Source organism: Homarus americanus, unplaced genomic scaffold, assembly GCF_018991925.1.
Source record: "Homarus americanus isolate GMGI-L3 unplaced genomic scaffold, GMGI_Hamer_2.0 scaffold56333, whole genome shotgun sequence".
Lineage (NCBI taxonomy): Eukaryota > Metazoa > Arthropoda > Malacostraca > Decapoda > Nephropidae > Homarus > Homarus americanus.
In genome coordinates, this window is record NW_024734940.1 from 7,842,935 (window position 1) to 7,860,944 (window position 18,010).

The window sequence follows — 18,010 nt, forward strand, 5'->3', positions numbered from 1 at the left end:
TATATATATATATATATATATATATATATATATATATATATATATATATATATATATATATATATATATATATATATATACTGTAGATACGGTTTTGGAAACGGAAATTATTTTAGAGCTCCGCTACCTTAAAAATTTTCACTGCAACACTGATATTGTGCAGTATCTGAATAGCCCCAGAGGCGATAATGGACCTCGCCATTTACAAACAATAACGTCACCTAAGACTTCCTCATAGTTACTGATATGAATGTTTTCCTACTAGCTTGGTTTGGTCTGACAAAACTCACTACAATCACATAACACCAGAAAATAAACATAAAACATCATAAAACACCACAGATAACCATAAAACCCACAAAATAACCATAAAAACACCAGAAATACATATATAAAACACCACAAATAACCATAAACACCAAAATAAACCATAAAATAACCAAACACCCAAAATAACCATAAAACACCACAAATAACCACAAAATAACCACAAAACATCATAAAACACCATAAAAACACCATAAAAAAAACCATAAAACACCACAAATAACCATAAAACCCACAAATAACCATTAAACACCAGAAAATAAACCATATAAAGAAAATAAACTATAAAACACCACAAATAAATATAAAACACCACAAATAACTATAAAACACTACAAAATAACCAAAACACCAAAAATAACCATAACACCACAAAATAACCATAAAACATCAGAAACCATAAAACATCACAAAAATAACCATAAAACCACAAAAATAACCATAAAACACCACACAACACCAAAAAAACCACAAAATAACAATAAAACACCAGAAAATTACCATAAAACATCACAAACAATAAAACATATAAAACACAAGAAATAAACCATAAAGCACCACAAAATAACCAATAAAATACCACAAAATAACCATAAACACCACAAAATAAACCATATAAAACCCCAGAAAATATCCATAAACACCACAAATAACCATAAAACACAAACAAAATAGTCACAAAATACCAAAAATATCCATACATCACAAAACACCACAAATAACCATAAAACACCACAAAACAATCATAAAACACCACAAAGTAAACCATAAAACACCACAAAATATCCATAAAACACTATAAATAAATATGAAACACCATAAAATACCCATAAAACACCACAAAATAACCACAAAACATCATAAAATAGCTAAAACACCACAAAACACCACAAATAACCATAAAACACCAGAAAATAACCACAAAACATCATAAAACACCACCAAATAACCATAACATACTACAAATAACCATAAAACACCCAAAATAACCATAAAACAAACAAATAACCATAAAACACACAAATAACCAGAAAATAACCACAAAACATCATAAAACACCATAAACATCACAAATTACCATAAATAGCACAAATAACCATAAGACAGCACAAATAACCACAAAACACCAGAAAATAACCATAATCCACTATAAAACAAAATAAACATAAAACGCAAAAATAACTACAAAATACCACAAAATAACCATACAACAGTACAAAATGACCACAAAACATCACAAAACATAAAACACCTCAAAATAACCTACAAATAACCTTAAAACACCAAAAATAAACATAAACACAACAAATACCGTATATACTTGTCTATAACCCCATAGTTTATAGGTCGACCCTGATTTTTGACCAAAAAATCGTTAATTTATGATATTCCTCGTTTATAGGTCGACCCACGTTTGAGGGTAATGGAACAACAAAACCTTCAGTAAAAACGCTCTACGTCCTATAAACTGAGGCTAGTGCCGGGCAAATTGTTTACCATTTATTATTACGACACTTTACACTGAAACACCGGTAGTTTCAACAAAAATATTGTATATTTCCATTCAAGTCAATTAGAGGGAATATTATTGTAATACAACAGTTTTTAACTAAACCATTCGAAAAGGATTACGGTAACATCTTTTGAACGAAAGAAAGCGAAAGTCATTGTTTTCGTCACGATTTTATCCCACTTTCCACTGTAATGACGGCCATTTCAGCAAAAATATTACATTCGCGAATTCATTATATCAAGCACAGTATGAATAGAATACCATTGTAATATAACAATATTTCAACCAAAAACTATTAAAAAACGAGTAACTCTCTTGAACATCGGAAGGTTAGGTAAAATCTTTTGTTTTCGGCTATGTATTTTATCCTATTTTACATTAAAATACATCACGTTTCAGCAAAACTACTATTTATTTCGAGAATATTTTATTCAGACGCAGTTTAGGTAAAATATACATGTGATGTAATAGTTTTAACTGAAAACGATTTGAGTTCTAAGAATACGAGGGGATTCCTACACATGAACCATGCTGCGGTCGACAAAATTAAGAAGAAAACCCAGAAATTCAAGACGTGGGTTGGGTCAAACGATGAGCAAGACAGGAGGATGTATGCAAGAGCCAGAAACCAAGCAAAGATAGAGTGTAGGAGGGCTGAAAAGGAGTTCCAGAGGCTGGTTGCACGCGAGGTCAAGTCAAACCCAAAGGCGTTTTACCGCTATGCAAAGTCGAAATTGAAAACGCGAATAGGAGTATCAGACCTGAGGCTTGAAGATGGTAGTTACACAGATTCTGACCAGGATAAAGCTGAGGCATTGAACAGCTTCTTTTCCTCAGTGTTCACAAGAGAGGATGCAACTAACCTTCCTGCGTTTGAGGACAGACGGTTCGACACAGCACTGACCCACATTGTGTTCACAGAAGAGGGTATTAGAAATAAACTGTCCAGGCTAAAGGTCCATAAGAGTCCCGGACCTGACATGGTGCATCCTAGAGTGCTAAGAGAGCTGTGCAACGAGCTTGCAGAGCCCCTGAAGATTCTGTTTTGTAAATGCCTGGATGAACAAATGGTCCCCAGTGAATGGAAAGTGGCTTATGTGAGTCCTATCTTCAAGAAGGGCGATAGTCACACCACGAACAACTATAGACCGGTGAGCCTGACCAGCATAATATGCAAAGTACTTGAGAGTATTATTAGAGATGCCGCGATGGAACATCTACTACGAAACAACCTTGTAAAAGATTGCCAACACAGTTTTATGCCGGGGCGCTCTTGCTTAACACAATTGCTCAAGGTATTGGATATTTGGACCCATATTCTAGAACGGGGTGGTAATATCGACAATATTTATCTAGATTTTGCCAAGGCTTTCGACAGTGTACCCCACGAAAGGCTGACAATCAAACTGGAAGGGTACGGAATTCGGGGAAATGTCCTAGCGCGGATAGAAGACTTTCTACATGACCGCAAGCAGTGTGTGGTGATTAATGGCACGAAATCGTCATCTGTACCTGTAACATGTGGGGTACCACAGGGCAGTGTATTGGGCCCGCTGTTGTTTGTTTCATAAATGACATGCCTGACGTTGTACACTCCTCCATACAAATGTTTGCCGATGATGGCAAGTTATTTCGGGAAATTAAGAACCAAGCGGACTGTGAAGAGCTGCAGAAGGACCTCTGTGGGCTCCAGGAATGGTCGAAGAAATGGCTGCTGAGATTCAATGTCACGAAGTGTAAGAGGATGCACCTGAGGCGTACCAACGGTAAGGAGGCGTATCATATGTCCCAACGGGATGAAGAAAATGCACTAGTTGAGACTGTGTGTGAGAAGAACCTAGGTGTGTATGTTGACAATGAGCTGAAGTTCTTGGGCCATTGTGAGAAGAAGGTAAATCAGGCAAATAAATTATTGGGTCTTATAAGAAGGTCGTTCAGATATCTAGACGGTCCGTCCCTCGTGACGATCTTCAGGAGTGAAGTGCTTCCCCATCTGGAGTACTGTCACCCCATCTGGTCCCCGAGATATGCTAGGGACTGTCAGTTGGTTGAAAATGTTCAAAGGAGGGCCACCAAACTGGTGCCTGCACTTCGGCACCTCAGCTACCCTGAGAGATTGGAGCGCCTGAACTTGCCTAGCTTATACTACAGACGGGCAAGGGGGGGACCTAGTTGAGGTGTATAAGCATCTCAGGGGGCACTACTCAGTTGAGTGTCCTTACTTGGAGCTGGCGGACGCTCGCCCCACAAGGGGTCACAGCTCAAGATTGACGAAGCCGCAAGTCCAGAAAACCGTGAAGGCAAACTTTTTCGGAGTGAGGGTTGTAAACTCTTGGAACAATCTACCAGAGAGTGTTGTGACGGCACCGAGTGTGAGCTCTTTCAAGAGAAGACTTGACCAACACTGGAGCGGGTTCAGGTACATTCAGGAGCCGGTGCATGCCCAGTATTTGCCAACAGTGCGTGACAAAGACGTGACCGATCGCCCGGGCGGCTAGCGAGCCGATCTTTTGGTGAAGAATATAAATGAAAAGAGACGTGACCGATCGCCCAAGCGGCTAACAAGCCGATCAGTGGCGAGGATGATAAAAAAAAAAAGTAAAACGAAAAACACGTACCCTCTAACCCTGTTCAAGGAGAGGACTGGGAGAAGCTGTTTGGTGCTGCAGACGATGACAAGGAAAATGATTTTGATGGATTTTAATGAAAATATTCAGAAATATAGTATCGTAGTATTTGTTCAAGTCAATTAGGATAGATTATTATCGTAATACAACATTTTTTTTTACTGAAAACCATTCGAAAAGCCATTACGGTAATATGTTTTGAACGAAAGAAAGCGAGTCATTGCTTTCGTCACAATTTTATCCCACTTTCCACTGTATTACGTACGTCATTTCAGCAAAAAATATTACATTTCCGTGAATGCATTATATCAAGCACAGTATGAATAGAATACCATTGTAATATAACAATATTTTAACCAAAAACTATTAAAAAAACGAGTAACTTCTCTTGAACATCGGAAGGTTAGGTAAAATCTTTTGTTTTCGTCATGTATTTTATCCTATTTTACATTGAAATACATCACGTTTCAGCAAAACTACTATTTATTTCCGAGAATATATTCATTCAGGCACAGTTAAGGTAAAATATACCTGTGATGTAACAGTTTTTTAACTGAAAACGATTCAAAAAACACGTGTACCGTCTATCTGATACTCAACAGCTGGTGGTGCGTCATGCGTCGTTGTAAACAATAGGAGGTTGAAGTAGATTACCGGGTATTATATAAAGTGTGAAATATCGAAAAGGTTTTTATTATCGGTATTTTTTTGTAGATCAATGAGAACTGTGATACCGTATATGATATGATAAGTTAGCCTGTGCTAAGAACTTCAACATAGACTACTGAAAGCACTTGTAAGGTTATTTAGCCTATTGTAAGCTGGTGAGCTTCATTTGCTGAAGGAACTGCACAACTTTTCATTACTAATTGGTACAGATTTTACGTTATCATTGTTTACTGGCGGTAAATGGTAAATATTTTTCATGTCTGAAGCTAAAAGTTGCTCCTCGCCCTTCCCATCATGCACGGGTTCAACCTAACAAAACTATTACACATGTATAGGACGACCCCCAATTTTTTGCCTAAAAATTTGGTCTTAAAAACTCGAACTATACACGAGTATATACGTTTTATGCATTACTGTACATTATTATTATTTTTTTAATTACATTGGAAACAGTGAAAATTTATATTTCCCCGGTGTTTTTAACTAACAGGTTGAATTGGCAAAAGGAAATTTTTAGAGGTGCTATGTGAAGAAAGAAGACAGAAGGAGTGCAATGCTGACATTAGAAGAAAGTCGACGATGAAGAGGTAGATTAGAAGGACCAACCCACCACAGCTGCTGTACTGCCGGCATCCCCTATTTTTCAGATACCAGCTGGATGGAAGACATGAGCTGCTGTCCGACTAATTACCCAAATGTACCCAAATGTAGCTGCAATGAAGTCAAATAAGGGTTCTACATGAATAAATCGGACTGCCAATCACTTCTCGACTAGTATTTGGTGTCACAATCACAAAAAATTGGAAAATTTACTTTAATCTGAGTTAATAGATCGCGTCACGAACCGAGGGAGCGAGTAATTACCCAAATGTAGTCGCAATGAAGTCAAATGATGGTCCTACAAGCGTAAATCGGGCTGTGAATCACTTCTCGATTATTATTTGGTGTCATAAAGTCACAAAAAATTGGTAAACTTAATTTAATCTGAGTTGTGTTAGGTAAGGTTAGGTTAGGTACATGCACTCGATCTATTAACTCAGATTAAATTAAGTTTATCAATTTTTTGTGACTTCGTGACACCAAATACTAGTCGAGGTTAGGTTAGGTTCATGCACTCGATCTATTAACTCAGATTAAATTAAGTTTACCAATTTTTTGTGACTTCGTGACACCAAATACCAGTCGAGAAGTGATTGACAGTCCGAATTGTTCTTGTAGTACCATCATTTGACTTCATTGCAGCTACATTTGGGTACATTTGGGCAGTTAGTCGGACCCCGTGAGCTGTGCTGGACCCCACTAATGTACTGATGTGGTTGATGTTGTTGATGCACAATAAAAAGATATAATACCCTAACATGTGAAGCAGGAACATTGTTTGTGTATTTTGAAGTATTTTCTCTGATTTTTGTTGATGTTTACTACGAAGAATCCAAGAGTATGACACTAACTTCGGTTTCCTGTATGACTTGGAGAAACTTCGAGATATGAAAGAAGACTACTGTACATCATGAAAGAGCGATGTATAGCTTTGGATAATTCATTGAGTGTTGGAAATTCTCACGATATTGATTGTGCAGACCTGGTCTCAGAGCTTCGAGTACTCCAAGAACTTATTCCTCAAGAAACAAACAGTGCATTTCAAGTCCTTCAGATTCTCAAGTCTCTAAATGGTTCCTTCCCTAAGGCAGAAATAGCATATCGTATTTTATTGACAGTTCCAGTCACAGTGGCATCAGGGGAGCGAAGTTTTTCCAAGCTGAAATTAATAAAAATATATCTAAGAACAACTATGTCTCAAGAGAGATTGAATGCATTGGCTATGCTCTCCATCGAAAAGGAACTACCAGAAAGTTTGGAATATCAAGATTTAATAGCAGTGAACATAATGTGTAGTACCCTGATATAATAATGATATTAACGTGCCCATGTCATTGAGTGAATTAATAAATAGTTGTATCGAAGCGGTGTTTAACAAGTTGTCCCTTTAAGAACGTAATATATGTGTATTGACTTACGAGATAAGATAAGCGTATTGACTCTGAGTAAATAACATCACGGCCACGCTACCCAACTTCCTGTCTTTACATCCTCCTACTATTAATATTCTACCTATATGCAATATCCTCTTCTGGTGGGTTTTGTCTCATTATACTGGTCCATATCCCTCAGCATTTAAACATGTTGCAATTTGTAACCATGCTTGTTTCTTTAATGTACCAAGCTTCCCACAAGGAATTTTATTTTGCAAAATTTTCTCCTCTCCAATCAAATAAACTAAGAAATCCCGGGAAACTTTGGAGGAAAAAATATCCATGACGAGAACTGTTACAATACAAAATTTGGCGCCAACGAAGGTAAACAAACACACAGGACCCATAATGCATCAGCGAAAAGACGACCATAATGTATCAGCGAAGAGGACAGTATTACCAGACCTAAAAAAATCATCCCGCACGAAGTGGAAGAGGTTTGAGCATTTAAAAATACCGCTTGATGGAACAATAACTTCGAAAAGATTCTTCGTTGGAAGGGGTAGATGTTTCTTTAATAATATGGCCGTGACACTACCCGGGGGAACTCAAAGAAGATCTACAAAACGAGCGAGGCTAACAGGTATAATTTTGTTGATACAGCTTCCCAATCCACCTTGCCAGTTGTCCTTCTGGATTCTTCAGAGTTTTAGGCCACTTCAATGCTGCGTGGTCAGTCCGGATGGTGAAGCTAGATCCAAACGGGTAGGGATGGAAAAAGTCTAAACTCTTTACCACAGCCAAGAGTTCCTTTCTGGTTACACATTAATTTCTCTCTGGAGGGCTTAACTTCTGACTGTAGTATGCTATGACGTACTCGATGTCATCCTTCTTCTGGGACAGCACCCCACCGATGCCATCATCACTGGCATCACAGTCCAAGATGAATGGTTGAGTTGGGTCCGGATACGGGAACACTGGGGAGCTGGTCAAAGGAACTTCGACTCTCAGTAGTCCACACAAACTTCTGCCCCTTCTTAGTCATCTTGTGCAACGGTGCTGCGACCGTGGCGAAGTTCTTCACAAATCGACGGTAGTAGGTACAAAGGCCAAGGAAACTAGGCAGCTCCCTTATACAAGTTGGCACTGGCCAGTTTCTCACCACTGCCACCTTCTCTGGGTCTGTGCCTACTTCCTTCTGGAACAAGTAACATTTCTTTGGGCTCAGTTTAAGGTATACAGCCCGGAACCGGTCATAAACTTCCGATAGCCTCCCCAGTTCTTGCTCGAAAGTTTTGCCAAAGACAATCACGTTGTCCAGATATATGAGGGCAGTCTTCCAGCGCAAGCCTTCCAGAACCCTTTCCTTGAGGCGTTTGAAGGTAGCTGGTGCATTGCACAGGCCGAATGGCATAATTTTGAACTGTCATAGCCCTTGTCCATATGAAAATGAGATGTCGCCGCCGCATTACCACTGAGAAGACAAAGTAGTGCACAAGAAATGATTATCATATCAGAATCCACTGATGAAAATATACTAGTAAGAAAATAAACACCAAAACAAGTAATGCTTCGGTGGGTTAGTCGTCAAAATTAACCACTTAATGCTATGTCATATTGATTTTCTAGCAGCCCATAGTGCTTTATAGTTAGCATGAAGTGTACTGTATCACTGTTGGGTCAGAAGTTACTGGAGTGGTAGCTACCTCAGGGCCATGAATACCCATGGTTTGTTAAATCGCTGGTCCAGCATCGATCTGGCCCCAACGATGTCAGAAAATCAGTGGCTACATACTCCAGTGTCATTCTGTTGCTGGATGCTGTATTTAGCAACAGTTAGCATAAATAAAATATACCATCCGGTGTCAAGTTGCACATTTTTTGTCTCGCCTGTAATGAGTTAAAGAGCAATGCATGTACAGTATAAGCATCTCGGGGCACTACTCAGTTGAGTGTCCTTACTTGGAGCTGGCGGACGCTTGCCCCACAAGGGGTCACAGCTCAAGATTGAAGAAGCCGCAAGTCCAGAAAACTGTGAGGACAAACTTTTTCAGAGTGAGGGTTGTAAACTCTTGGAACAATCTACCAGAGAGTGTTGTGACGGCACCGAGTGTGAGCTCTTTCAAGACAAGACTTGACCAACACTGGAGTGAGTTCAGGTACATTCAGAAGCCGGTGCATGCCCAGCATTTGCCAACAGTGCGTGACAGAGACGTGACCGATCGCCCGGGCGGCTGCGAGCCGATCAGTAGCGAAGAGGAAAAAATGAATAAATAAATAGATGGAGACAACACCATCATTAAGTTTTTGTGATAAAGTTACTCACAAGAAAATACAGGTGAGGCATATGGCTACTTAACAACCTACATCTCTTGACGTCATTTCCCAATTAGTTTTGTCTCCATTAATTAAAAAAAAAAAAAAAAAAAAAAACTAAGATGAAAATTTTAAATTTTAGCTCCTTGTTTTATTCGCGATCATCATAAGTGTTTTATTGTGTTGTACATCATAACCATGTTCACTGTTGTCATGTTTACAGGACCAGAAGGTGTCACCTGCCACCTCAGTACCAGCAGAGGTAGATGTGGTGGTGTTAGGGGGTGGGTCCCTAGGTTGCAACGCCCTCTATCATCTGGCCAAACTCGGCATCACTAATACTGTCCTCCTTGAAGCCCACCAGCTAACTGCAGGTGGGGACTCATAACACTCCAGCTTCACACACATTTCAAATGGAAACTCCTTATAACAGACTGTGCAGGTTATGTGGAGCATATACTTTTCATCCGGACAAATGACTCTTGAAATTTATTGCCTGATTTTTTCCCTGACAAATTTTTGGAGGAAACTTGCTTGCCCATCTTTTTTTATGGAAAAAGTTAATTACACATCTTAAAACATTCAAATTGAGTGTATCAACTCACAGTTCACTTGTGTCAGTGGCAGTAACCCTTATGATCCTTATCCTGTGATGTCAAAACATCACCTCACCTCACACGTGCAGTGTGTGTGTGGAGGGTATGAAGGCAGTACCTTTGATCAGTTACCTTAACTACCACTCCTCCCTTTATAATCTGTGGTGAACTAGAGATAATACTTTTCATATGAGGTCATAACCTCACTTCTACTGCCTCTCAGCTTGTTGATTCCTTTGCCATGCTGATAACTTGACATCGACCGACTAGAGGCAGGTTAGTGGCTTTATAATGTAGAGATAAATTACCTGCACCTGGCATGGTCACTAATCCTGGTACACTGATGATCCCCTGCTTATTTAAAAACATCCATGGTTAAACATGTACGGTGAGGTGGTGTCACGCAACACCTAACAATTTTCAGGCTAGGCATTTTCCTCTCAAAATATTAGCTTGTCCGACGGGTAAATGGACATGAAAAATTACATTTCAGACTTCTAGTCCGAACATTGTGGACTGCCTGGCACTGCTAACCTACACAGCCTGCCTTAAATTGCATGCAGGGATTTCAAACATTGAAGATAATTAACCTGTATACAGTGTAATGTACACTGGGTAAATACAGTACCTCTTTTACCAATACAAAGTAATAAAGAACAGACCGACCATCTGAATGGCTAGTAAACGAGTAATTTATATGCAGTAAATGCAAAAGTTAAAAATAATTAAAATTGCTGTTTATATTCTTTGGAAATGAGCCAATGATATATAAACACAATGGTTGACTATCAAAGAGAGAGCTACACTTGTGTATTGTACAGATGTTTGAACACAAGTGCTGCACTCTCGTCCAATAATGTATCTTTTGTTGTTAATCAAGGATACGGTAGGCAGTTAAACACCCTTGGCTTATCCTTGAGTACATTATGGGTAAGTTTGCCTTACACCATAGGAACAGATTTCATGCTCTGAAGGACAACTCATTCCATTTTCACACATAGTGGACTGCTGGATGTACAGTACAATACAGTGTACAGTATACTGTAGGGATTCTTATGCCTGTAGGGTGGTTGTACAATACATAGGCATTTTGATATAAAAGAAGTTAGTTTTGATATACTGTACTGTATAACCGAGTCAGTTTATCATAACAGTATTTCTTTATTAGTGTTGTCTTTTTTTTTTTTTTTTACAATACTCTGTACAGTATACAGTATATGAATCCCTGAACACATCTTGTTGGGAATCCCTCTACTGTATATCTATTCATGACTAGCATTACCACTGTTGCTCGTAACAACCTTACACAAGTAATTGTCAATGTCACCTGTCTTGAATATGATAATAGCCCTACACAGAAGAAATTAACTTTGTATTATTGTGTACAGGGACAACATGGCACACAGCAGGGCTATTGTGGAGGTTGAGGCCAAGCGATTCAGATATCCACCTCATCAACACAACGCGAAAGCTTCTCCTCAGACTAGAAGAGGAGACGGGCATCAACCCTGGGTGGATCAACAATGGTGGCCTTTTCATTGCTTCAACTAAAGTAAGCTACATTTTTATTTTTATCATTACAGTATTTATGTTAACAGGGTAGCAAAGCTATATGTACTTGATAGTAAAGTCACACTTAATAACACTGCCAGTACTGTGACCTGTAATCAGAGAGGACTCTGATTGTTATTGTAATTAACCTTTATTATGGCAGGTGTGTTTGCAAGAATCAAGTTATCTGTTTTGGAGCATTGATGATTGATATAAACTTTTTTTTATCTTTTATTTAAAATTTTACAATTTACATATACTGTACTGTATACATAAATATTACATGTTAATATATTTGTCCGTGAAATATTTGGATGACTTTTCTTTTAAAATGCACTTGATTATAATATATCCTGCTTTTAATAAAGGCTATAGTCTCCTTAACATTATAATTTTCCTTCCTACTTAACCACATACAGTAAATATAATCTGACATTAGCATGTTCATTGTACAGTATTAAGGTATCCATGTTGAAAGTCTATTCACTATGTAGTTTGACTTTTTTGAGTCGAGTAGTTTATTTTTCTGCAGACTTGGCTGACCTCTGCCAAGCTTATGGTGAATTAGATTAATATTTTAATAAGGTGACAGTCCATTCTGAATTTTCTGAGATAAGATGAGAAATGGGAAGAGCACAGCATTACTAAAGAAAAAGCATTTTCTTTTTCACCATGCCATTGCTGGTTAAACCCTCAGACACTAAGCACTCTACACTTTGTACACTAATTTGGCTGTGAATCCATCCAAGAAAAAAAGTTGAATTTTGTTCTTGTAATGCCAAAATCATTCAACAAATACGTAACAAATATTGAATACATCTATCCTAAATTAAATGAAAGTGGTAATAATAATGATTAATAAAAGTACCAGTTGTCTACATATTTTGGGTATTCACCAGGAGCGTCTGGATGAATATAAGCGGCTCATGACCATGGGTAGGGTTTATGGCATTGAAAGCTACGTACTGGACCCAGCAGAGACCAAGAAACTCTACCCTCTCATGAATGTTGAGGACCTCTATGGCACGCTCTATTGTCCTGGTGATGGTAAGTTAGGACGAAGTATAATAAAGCTGAAGGGGGTGTGTTGAAAAGGTAGCTATCTTAATTTATGCAAATGATAAGTACTGATAAATTGTCCTACTGAACTGTATTGAGTGAGCCAGTGTGTGATCTGATCTCATAAAAATAAAACAATTTAAAGTACACTAGTACAGTACCTCAACATTCTTGAGGGATGGGCTTTCTGGGACACCCATGAATGTAGAATTTTGCGAATACCTGTAACAGTCTTTAATATCCTATCTTTAATATTATAGTGTACCATAAATTATGAGAAAAAAAATTAGATAATATATTTAAGCCCTCTAAATACTACACAGGTTTGTACATTTACTTTATCTGGTTGTATTATGTGTGAATCAAAATTAAATTAAATTAGAAGCAAGTAAATATGGTGATATGTTAGGGAAGTCAACTGGATTGGAGTAGTGGCGATGCATCATCTGCTGCTTGACTCACACGGCCCATACCGTACCACCACCACTGCACCATCAACACACGTGAATGCACGCCTAACATGCAACGCTGTGAATGAAACATGCATAAATACTGAATATTAAGTTTTCCTGTAACAAAGTTAAGACTGGGAAGAATATATAATTTATCCCAGTCATAAGTCTAATATCAACACTGGGAGCAAAATAATTAGCAGTGTTACTTATGTATATAAAGTTTACTTTTCTTTCCTCATAAGGAGGCAGGCGAGTAATTCGTATCGGTGAAATGAAGGGGAGAGGCAGGCTGCGAATGTGGCAGGAGTGATGCAGACCACTCCGGGTTGGTTTGTGAGGAGAAAGAGAGAGGAGCGGGGAAGGGGGTAAATCTCGGCAATAAAAACATTGTTCTTGGCAATTGTTTGGCTTTCTTTTTTAGTTCTTTATCGATTTCTTGATAAGGTTGTCAAACAATCTCAATATTCTGCTTCATTTTGATGCTTAATTCCATTGATGGGTCATAGTCGTAAATCACGTCTATTAAATTTTGGCACACCTGACTCATGTCCTCAATCCATACACTTAAGGCCTTCTCCATCTTCTCAATACCTTTATCACATATCTGATATATAACTTTAGCACTGTGTGGTACATTATGAGCAACAGTACGTACTTCTAATTTCCTTGCTTTTCATCTTTAGGGAATGAACAGTTGACTCATTAACTCCAAACACTTGGCCAACCGCTGATGCACTCATGACACTATCAAGTTTATCTAACAAAAAAAATTTCTGTTAGAGTCACGACTTTCTTCACTCTATTTGCACCAGATGCACTACCACCAGTTAATAGCTTTTTGGGAGCCATGACCGTTATAATTAATGTTAGAATTTCTCTCAAACGAGACTGGCGGGTGATGTGGGAGAACTCTCAGACGAGACTGGCGGGAGTGAACAGCTGGGCAGGATGCAGCATGATGCCTGGGGATTTTAAAATAAGCACTAGGGTGGTCCTTATTTTGGGGCAAAAAACAAAATTTGCCATTTTTTTGTCACAGACCCTGGCAAAAGTTTCCATTTGGGGTAGAAACATTGCCTGTAAAATATTTTTTAAATATCTTAATAATTAGAGGTTGCTCAAGTCAAATGAAATTTAACAATATTATGCCTATGCTTAATGTTCATAACACATCATTTCCTAGCCCCCAAGCCTGGGCCCCCCCCCCCACTTAGTCTAAGTGGGTATTAGCTGCTCAAGGCAGGGGTCGCACGAGGACCAGTCTCACTCTTTGTCGCCCAGTAAGGTCTGCTTGAGGGCATTAGGGAATGATTTCCTGTGGTCAGCAACTGCCTGCAGTAGATACTGCAGTTGCTGTTCATCCTTGGTGATGCAGCCTGAGAAATCTTGGACTAAGGCTACTCCTCTTTCTGCATGGTCATTGATCACAGACAAAGTTTGTACACTGGCTTTTGCATTTTGGAAGCCAGGATCATCTTTCCACTGTTCTACTGGGAGGCCCAGGAAATCTGTATTCAAGTTGAGCTTTTTGAAAAATGACTTTGTGTTCTTTGTCGTGAAATCATATAGGTTCTTCACTTGGAGTGTGTCTGGATTGATTGTAACCCGTTTGACATGCTTTTCTTCTCCAATAACGATGTTCATAGCTTCCAACATGCGGTCCTTCACTGCCGGGAGAACATCGTCATCAAAGAAGGCCAATGCAACCAACTCTTCTGACAAGTACCAGAGGTGTCTCATCATTTTGTGGAAAGTTGCCTTTGATATGGCATCGCTGATGGTACTGTAGTCTTGTAGAGCTTTAAGCAACATCAGAGCTTCTTTTGGTGCCTTTGCAGCAAGTGGAGCAGTTGTCCAAGCCTTCACATATATTCGGGCAAAGAAAATGCACAAATCTCTTAGTCCTCTGTTCTCCTTTGGAGTAAGCTTAAACTGAGAACGGAATAACCACACTTTGAAGGAATAAATGGTCTTTGCCATCCATCGTGCTTGGTGCATTGCACCAGGAGCAGAAAATCGTACTCCCCGAGAAGGTGATGTGCCAAGGAAGATGGAGGCCAGCTCTAGCAGCTCTCGATAATCATCTCGAAGCTGTGTCTCCAATAGAGCCTTTTCAATGAAGTTGGTTAGATCGTCCCTAACAGCTCTGACCGATTCTTCTGCCAGATCGTCGGTGGAGGAGTCTTTAAACTTCTGCTTGTCAATTTGTTCCCATTTGGCTTGGAATCTTTGGAACAGCTGTGTGTCAGGAGCAGCTGAGTGCCCCATTACAGCTTCAAAAGCAGCTCCAGCTACAAGCTCTAGTACATGATGGTGGCAGGCAAATATAGCAAATCACGACCCAGCAACTGCTCAATTTTGACACACGCACCCTTGTGGTGACCAGTATTTGAGCTTGTATCAAAACACATGCCATGCACGATGTCTGCAATGTGCCATTGCTGCAAAGCCTTCACAACAGCTTTTGCTTGTTCGTCACCGGTACCAGAGAGAAGTTTTGGAACAGCAAGAAGTTGGGAGGTGCCATTGCCTGAGACAAGAACTGGGAGTCTGTCAATATGGCCCCCATGCCCCGTCAAATCAGGCATCAATTTACCATCCCAGTGAACAATTAAAACTGACTCTGGTTTGAAGTTTGAAAGGATTTCAGCTGCCCTGCTACTGCGATGATGCTGACGTTTCCTCCTGAAGCTTGATCGATTAAATGTATACTACGCAAACAGTAGAAGTATGAGAAATAAAATGGATGATATTAGGGCCTTGGTATGTACCGAAAAAATCGATATAATTGCATTCACTGAAACATGGATCAACCTAGACACACGTGAGTTACCAGTCGAATACCAAATTGCGGGTTACAAACTGTTCCATACCTATAGGCAGACCAGGAAAGGAGGCGGAGTAGCAATCTATGTTAGGGATAATCTGAAGTGTGAAATAAATAAGAAAATAAAAACTGACCGGAATACAGAAACAATTTGGATAGAATTAATCGACGGTAGAGAAAAATTAATCACAGGAGTAATATATAGACCTCCCAATCTTGATAGAGTCAAAGAGCGACTTATCTGGGACGAAATGCGCAGGGCTTCCATACACAACAAAGTCTGTATAGTAGGCGACTTTAACCTTGGCCAAATAGATTGGACTGACCTTACAGGTAACTCAGAATCAGAAGATTTTCTCGAGACTATCCAGGACTGTTTTCTAAGTCAACATATAACTGAACCCACACGGGGTAATAATATACTCGATTTAGTTCTGTCAAACAGAGAAAACCTCATTAGCAGGGTCGAGGTAGGGAACGAATTTGCAAACAGCGATCACAAAGAAATTAGATTCCAGTTAGACTTTCAGGGCAGACGTAAGGAAAATTCCACTAAAGTACCAGATTTCAGAAGGGCGAACTTTGACAGTTTAAAGAGGCAGCTGAGAGAGGGGGTGTCGCGCTTGGCCGTGAACCTGTCAGATGACACCGACCTGATAACGAGATCTGAGATTGCCGAGTTCCACGACAATTTAAATAGTGAGTTACTTAATGCACAAAGGCAGAACATACCATACAAAAAACTCAGATCAGACAACAATGACCCTAAATGGATTAATAATTATTTAAGGAACATCATTGGCCAAAGGAAGGCTATAGGTAGAAGGATAAATCGTGGCGAAATTCACCTCCGGGACTATTATAGGGTATTGGCGAGTAGGGTTAAAACCGAGATAAGGAAAGCAAAGAGGAATAATGAGGTAAGGATAGCAAGGGAGGCGAAGACAAACCCCAAAGGATTCTACCAAATGTATCAAACAAAAACACGAGAAACGATTGGACCAATACGGTCAGACACCGGCGAGCTCACTGATAACGACAGAGAAATGAGCAATAATTTGAATAAATATTTTTCAACAGTTTTCACCACCGAAAATTTAAACATGATACCCGAGGCACCGACTCTATTCAGAGATAGTGAAGAAAACAAATTAAGTGAGATAGTAGTGACTAGTAACGATGTTAGTAAGCAAATAGACAAACTAAAGCCTAATAAGTCACCTGGTCCCGATGAGATATTTGCCAGAGTATTAAAGGAATGTAAGGAAGAGCTTAGTATGCCCTTAGCAAAGTTGTTTAACATGTCCTTAAAACAGGTGTAGTACCAGAATCCTGGAGGATAGCGAATGTAATACCGATTTTCAAGAAGGGGGATAGATCACTATCCTCTAACTACCGCCCAATCAGTTTAACATCAATAGTAGGCAAATTACTGGAAGCAATCATCTCAAACTCTATTCGAAATCACCTGGAGAAGCACAGATTGATCAATGATTCCCAGCATGGCTTCACAAGCGGACGCTCTTGCCTAACTAATCTATTAACATTCTTTTCATCAGTTTTCGAATCGGTGGACGAGGGGCACAATTATGATGTGGTATATCTCGACTTTAGCAAAGCCTTCGACAGAGTCCCCCACGAAAGACTAATTAGAAAGGTAGAAGCACATGGCATCAAAGGTGACATCCTTAAATGGATTAGGGCGTGGTTACAGGACAGGAAACAGCGAGTGAGCATTAACGGCACTAAGTCCCATTGGAGCAACGTCACAAGTGGTGTTCCCCAAGGCTCAGTACTTGGACCATTATTATTTATTATATACATAAACGACATAGATATCGGCATAGACAGCAACATAAGTAAATTTGCTGATGACACTAAAATAGGACGTGTTATTAAATCTGACGAGGACTCGGCAAAACTACAGGAAGATCTAAACAAATTTTTCGAATGGTCTGAAAAATGGCAGATGAAATTCAACGTCGACAAATGTAAAGTACTCAGTATAGGAGATGTAAACAGGGAAACCAGATACCAGATGAACAACGATGCCATAGAGAAATCCGACTGCGAGAGAGATTTAGGAGTAATGATAAG

At 39.2% G+C, this 18,010-nt stretch overlaps 1 protein-coding gene across 1 annotated transcript in view; it reads left to right on the forward strand.

Moving 5' to 3' along the window:
* Positions 1-9,338: 9,338 nt before the first annotated feature.
* The window catches only part of LOC121870602 (sarcosine dehydrogenase, mitochondrial-like), a 62,350-nt gene continuing 53,678 nt past the window's right edge, over positions 9,339-18,010 (forward strand). The window contains exons 1-4 of the mRNA XM_042372435.1: positions 9,339-9,447; positions 9,649-9,799; positions 11,410-11,573; positions 12,472-12,619. Of these exons, the coding sequence (XP_042228369.1) occupies positions 9,391-9,447; positions 9,649-9,799; positions 11,410-11,573; positions 12,472-12,619 (520 nt within the window). The 5' untranslated portion in view covers positions 9,339-9,390. The remainder of the gene's footprint in view (positions 9,448-9,648; positions 9,800-11,409; positions 11,574-12,471; positions 12,620-18,010) is intronic.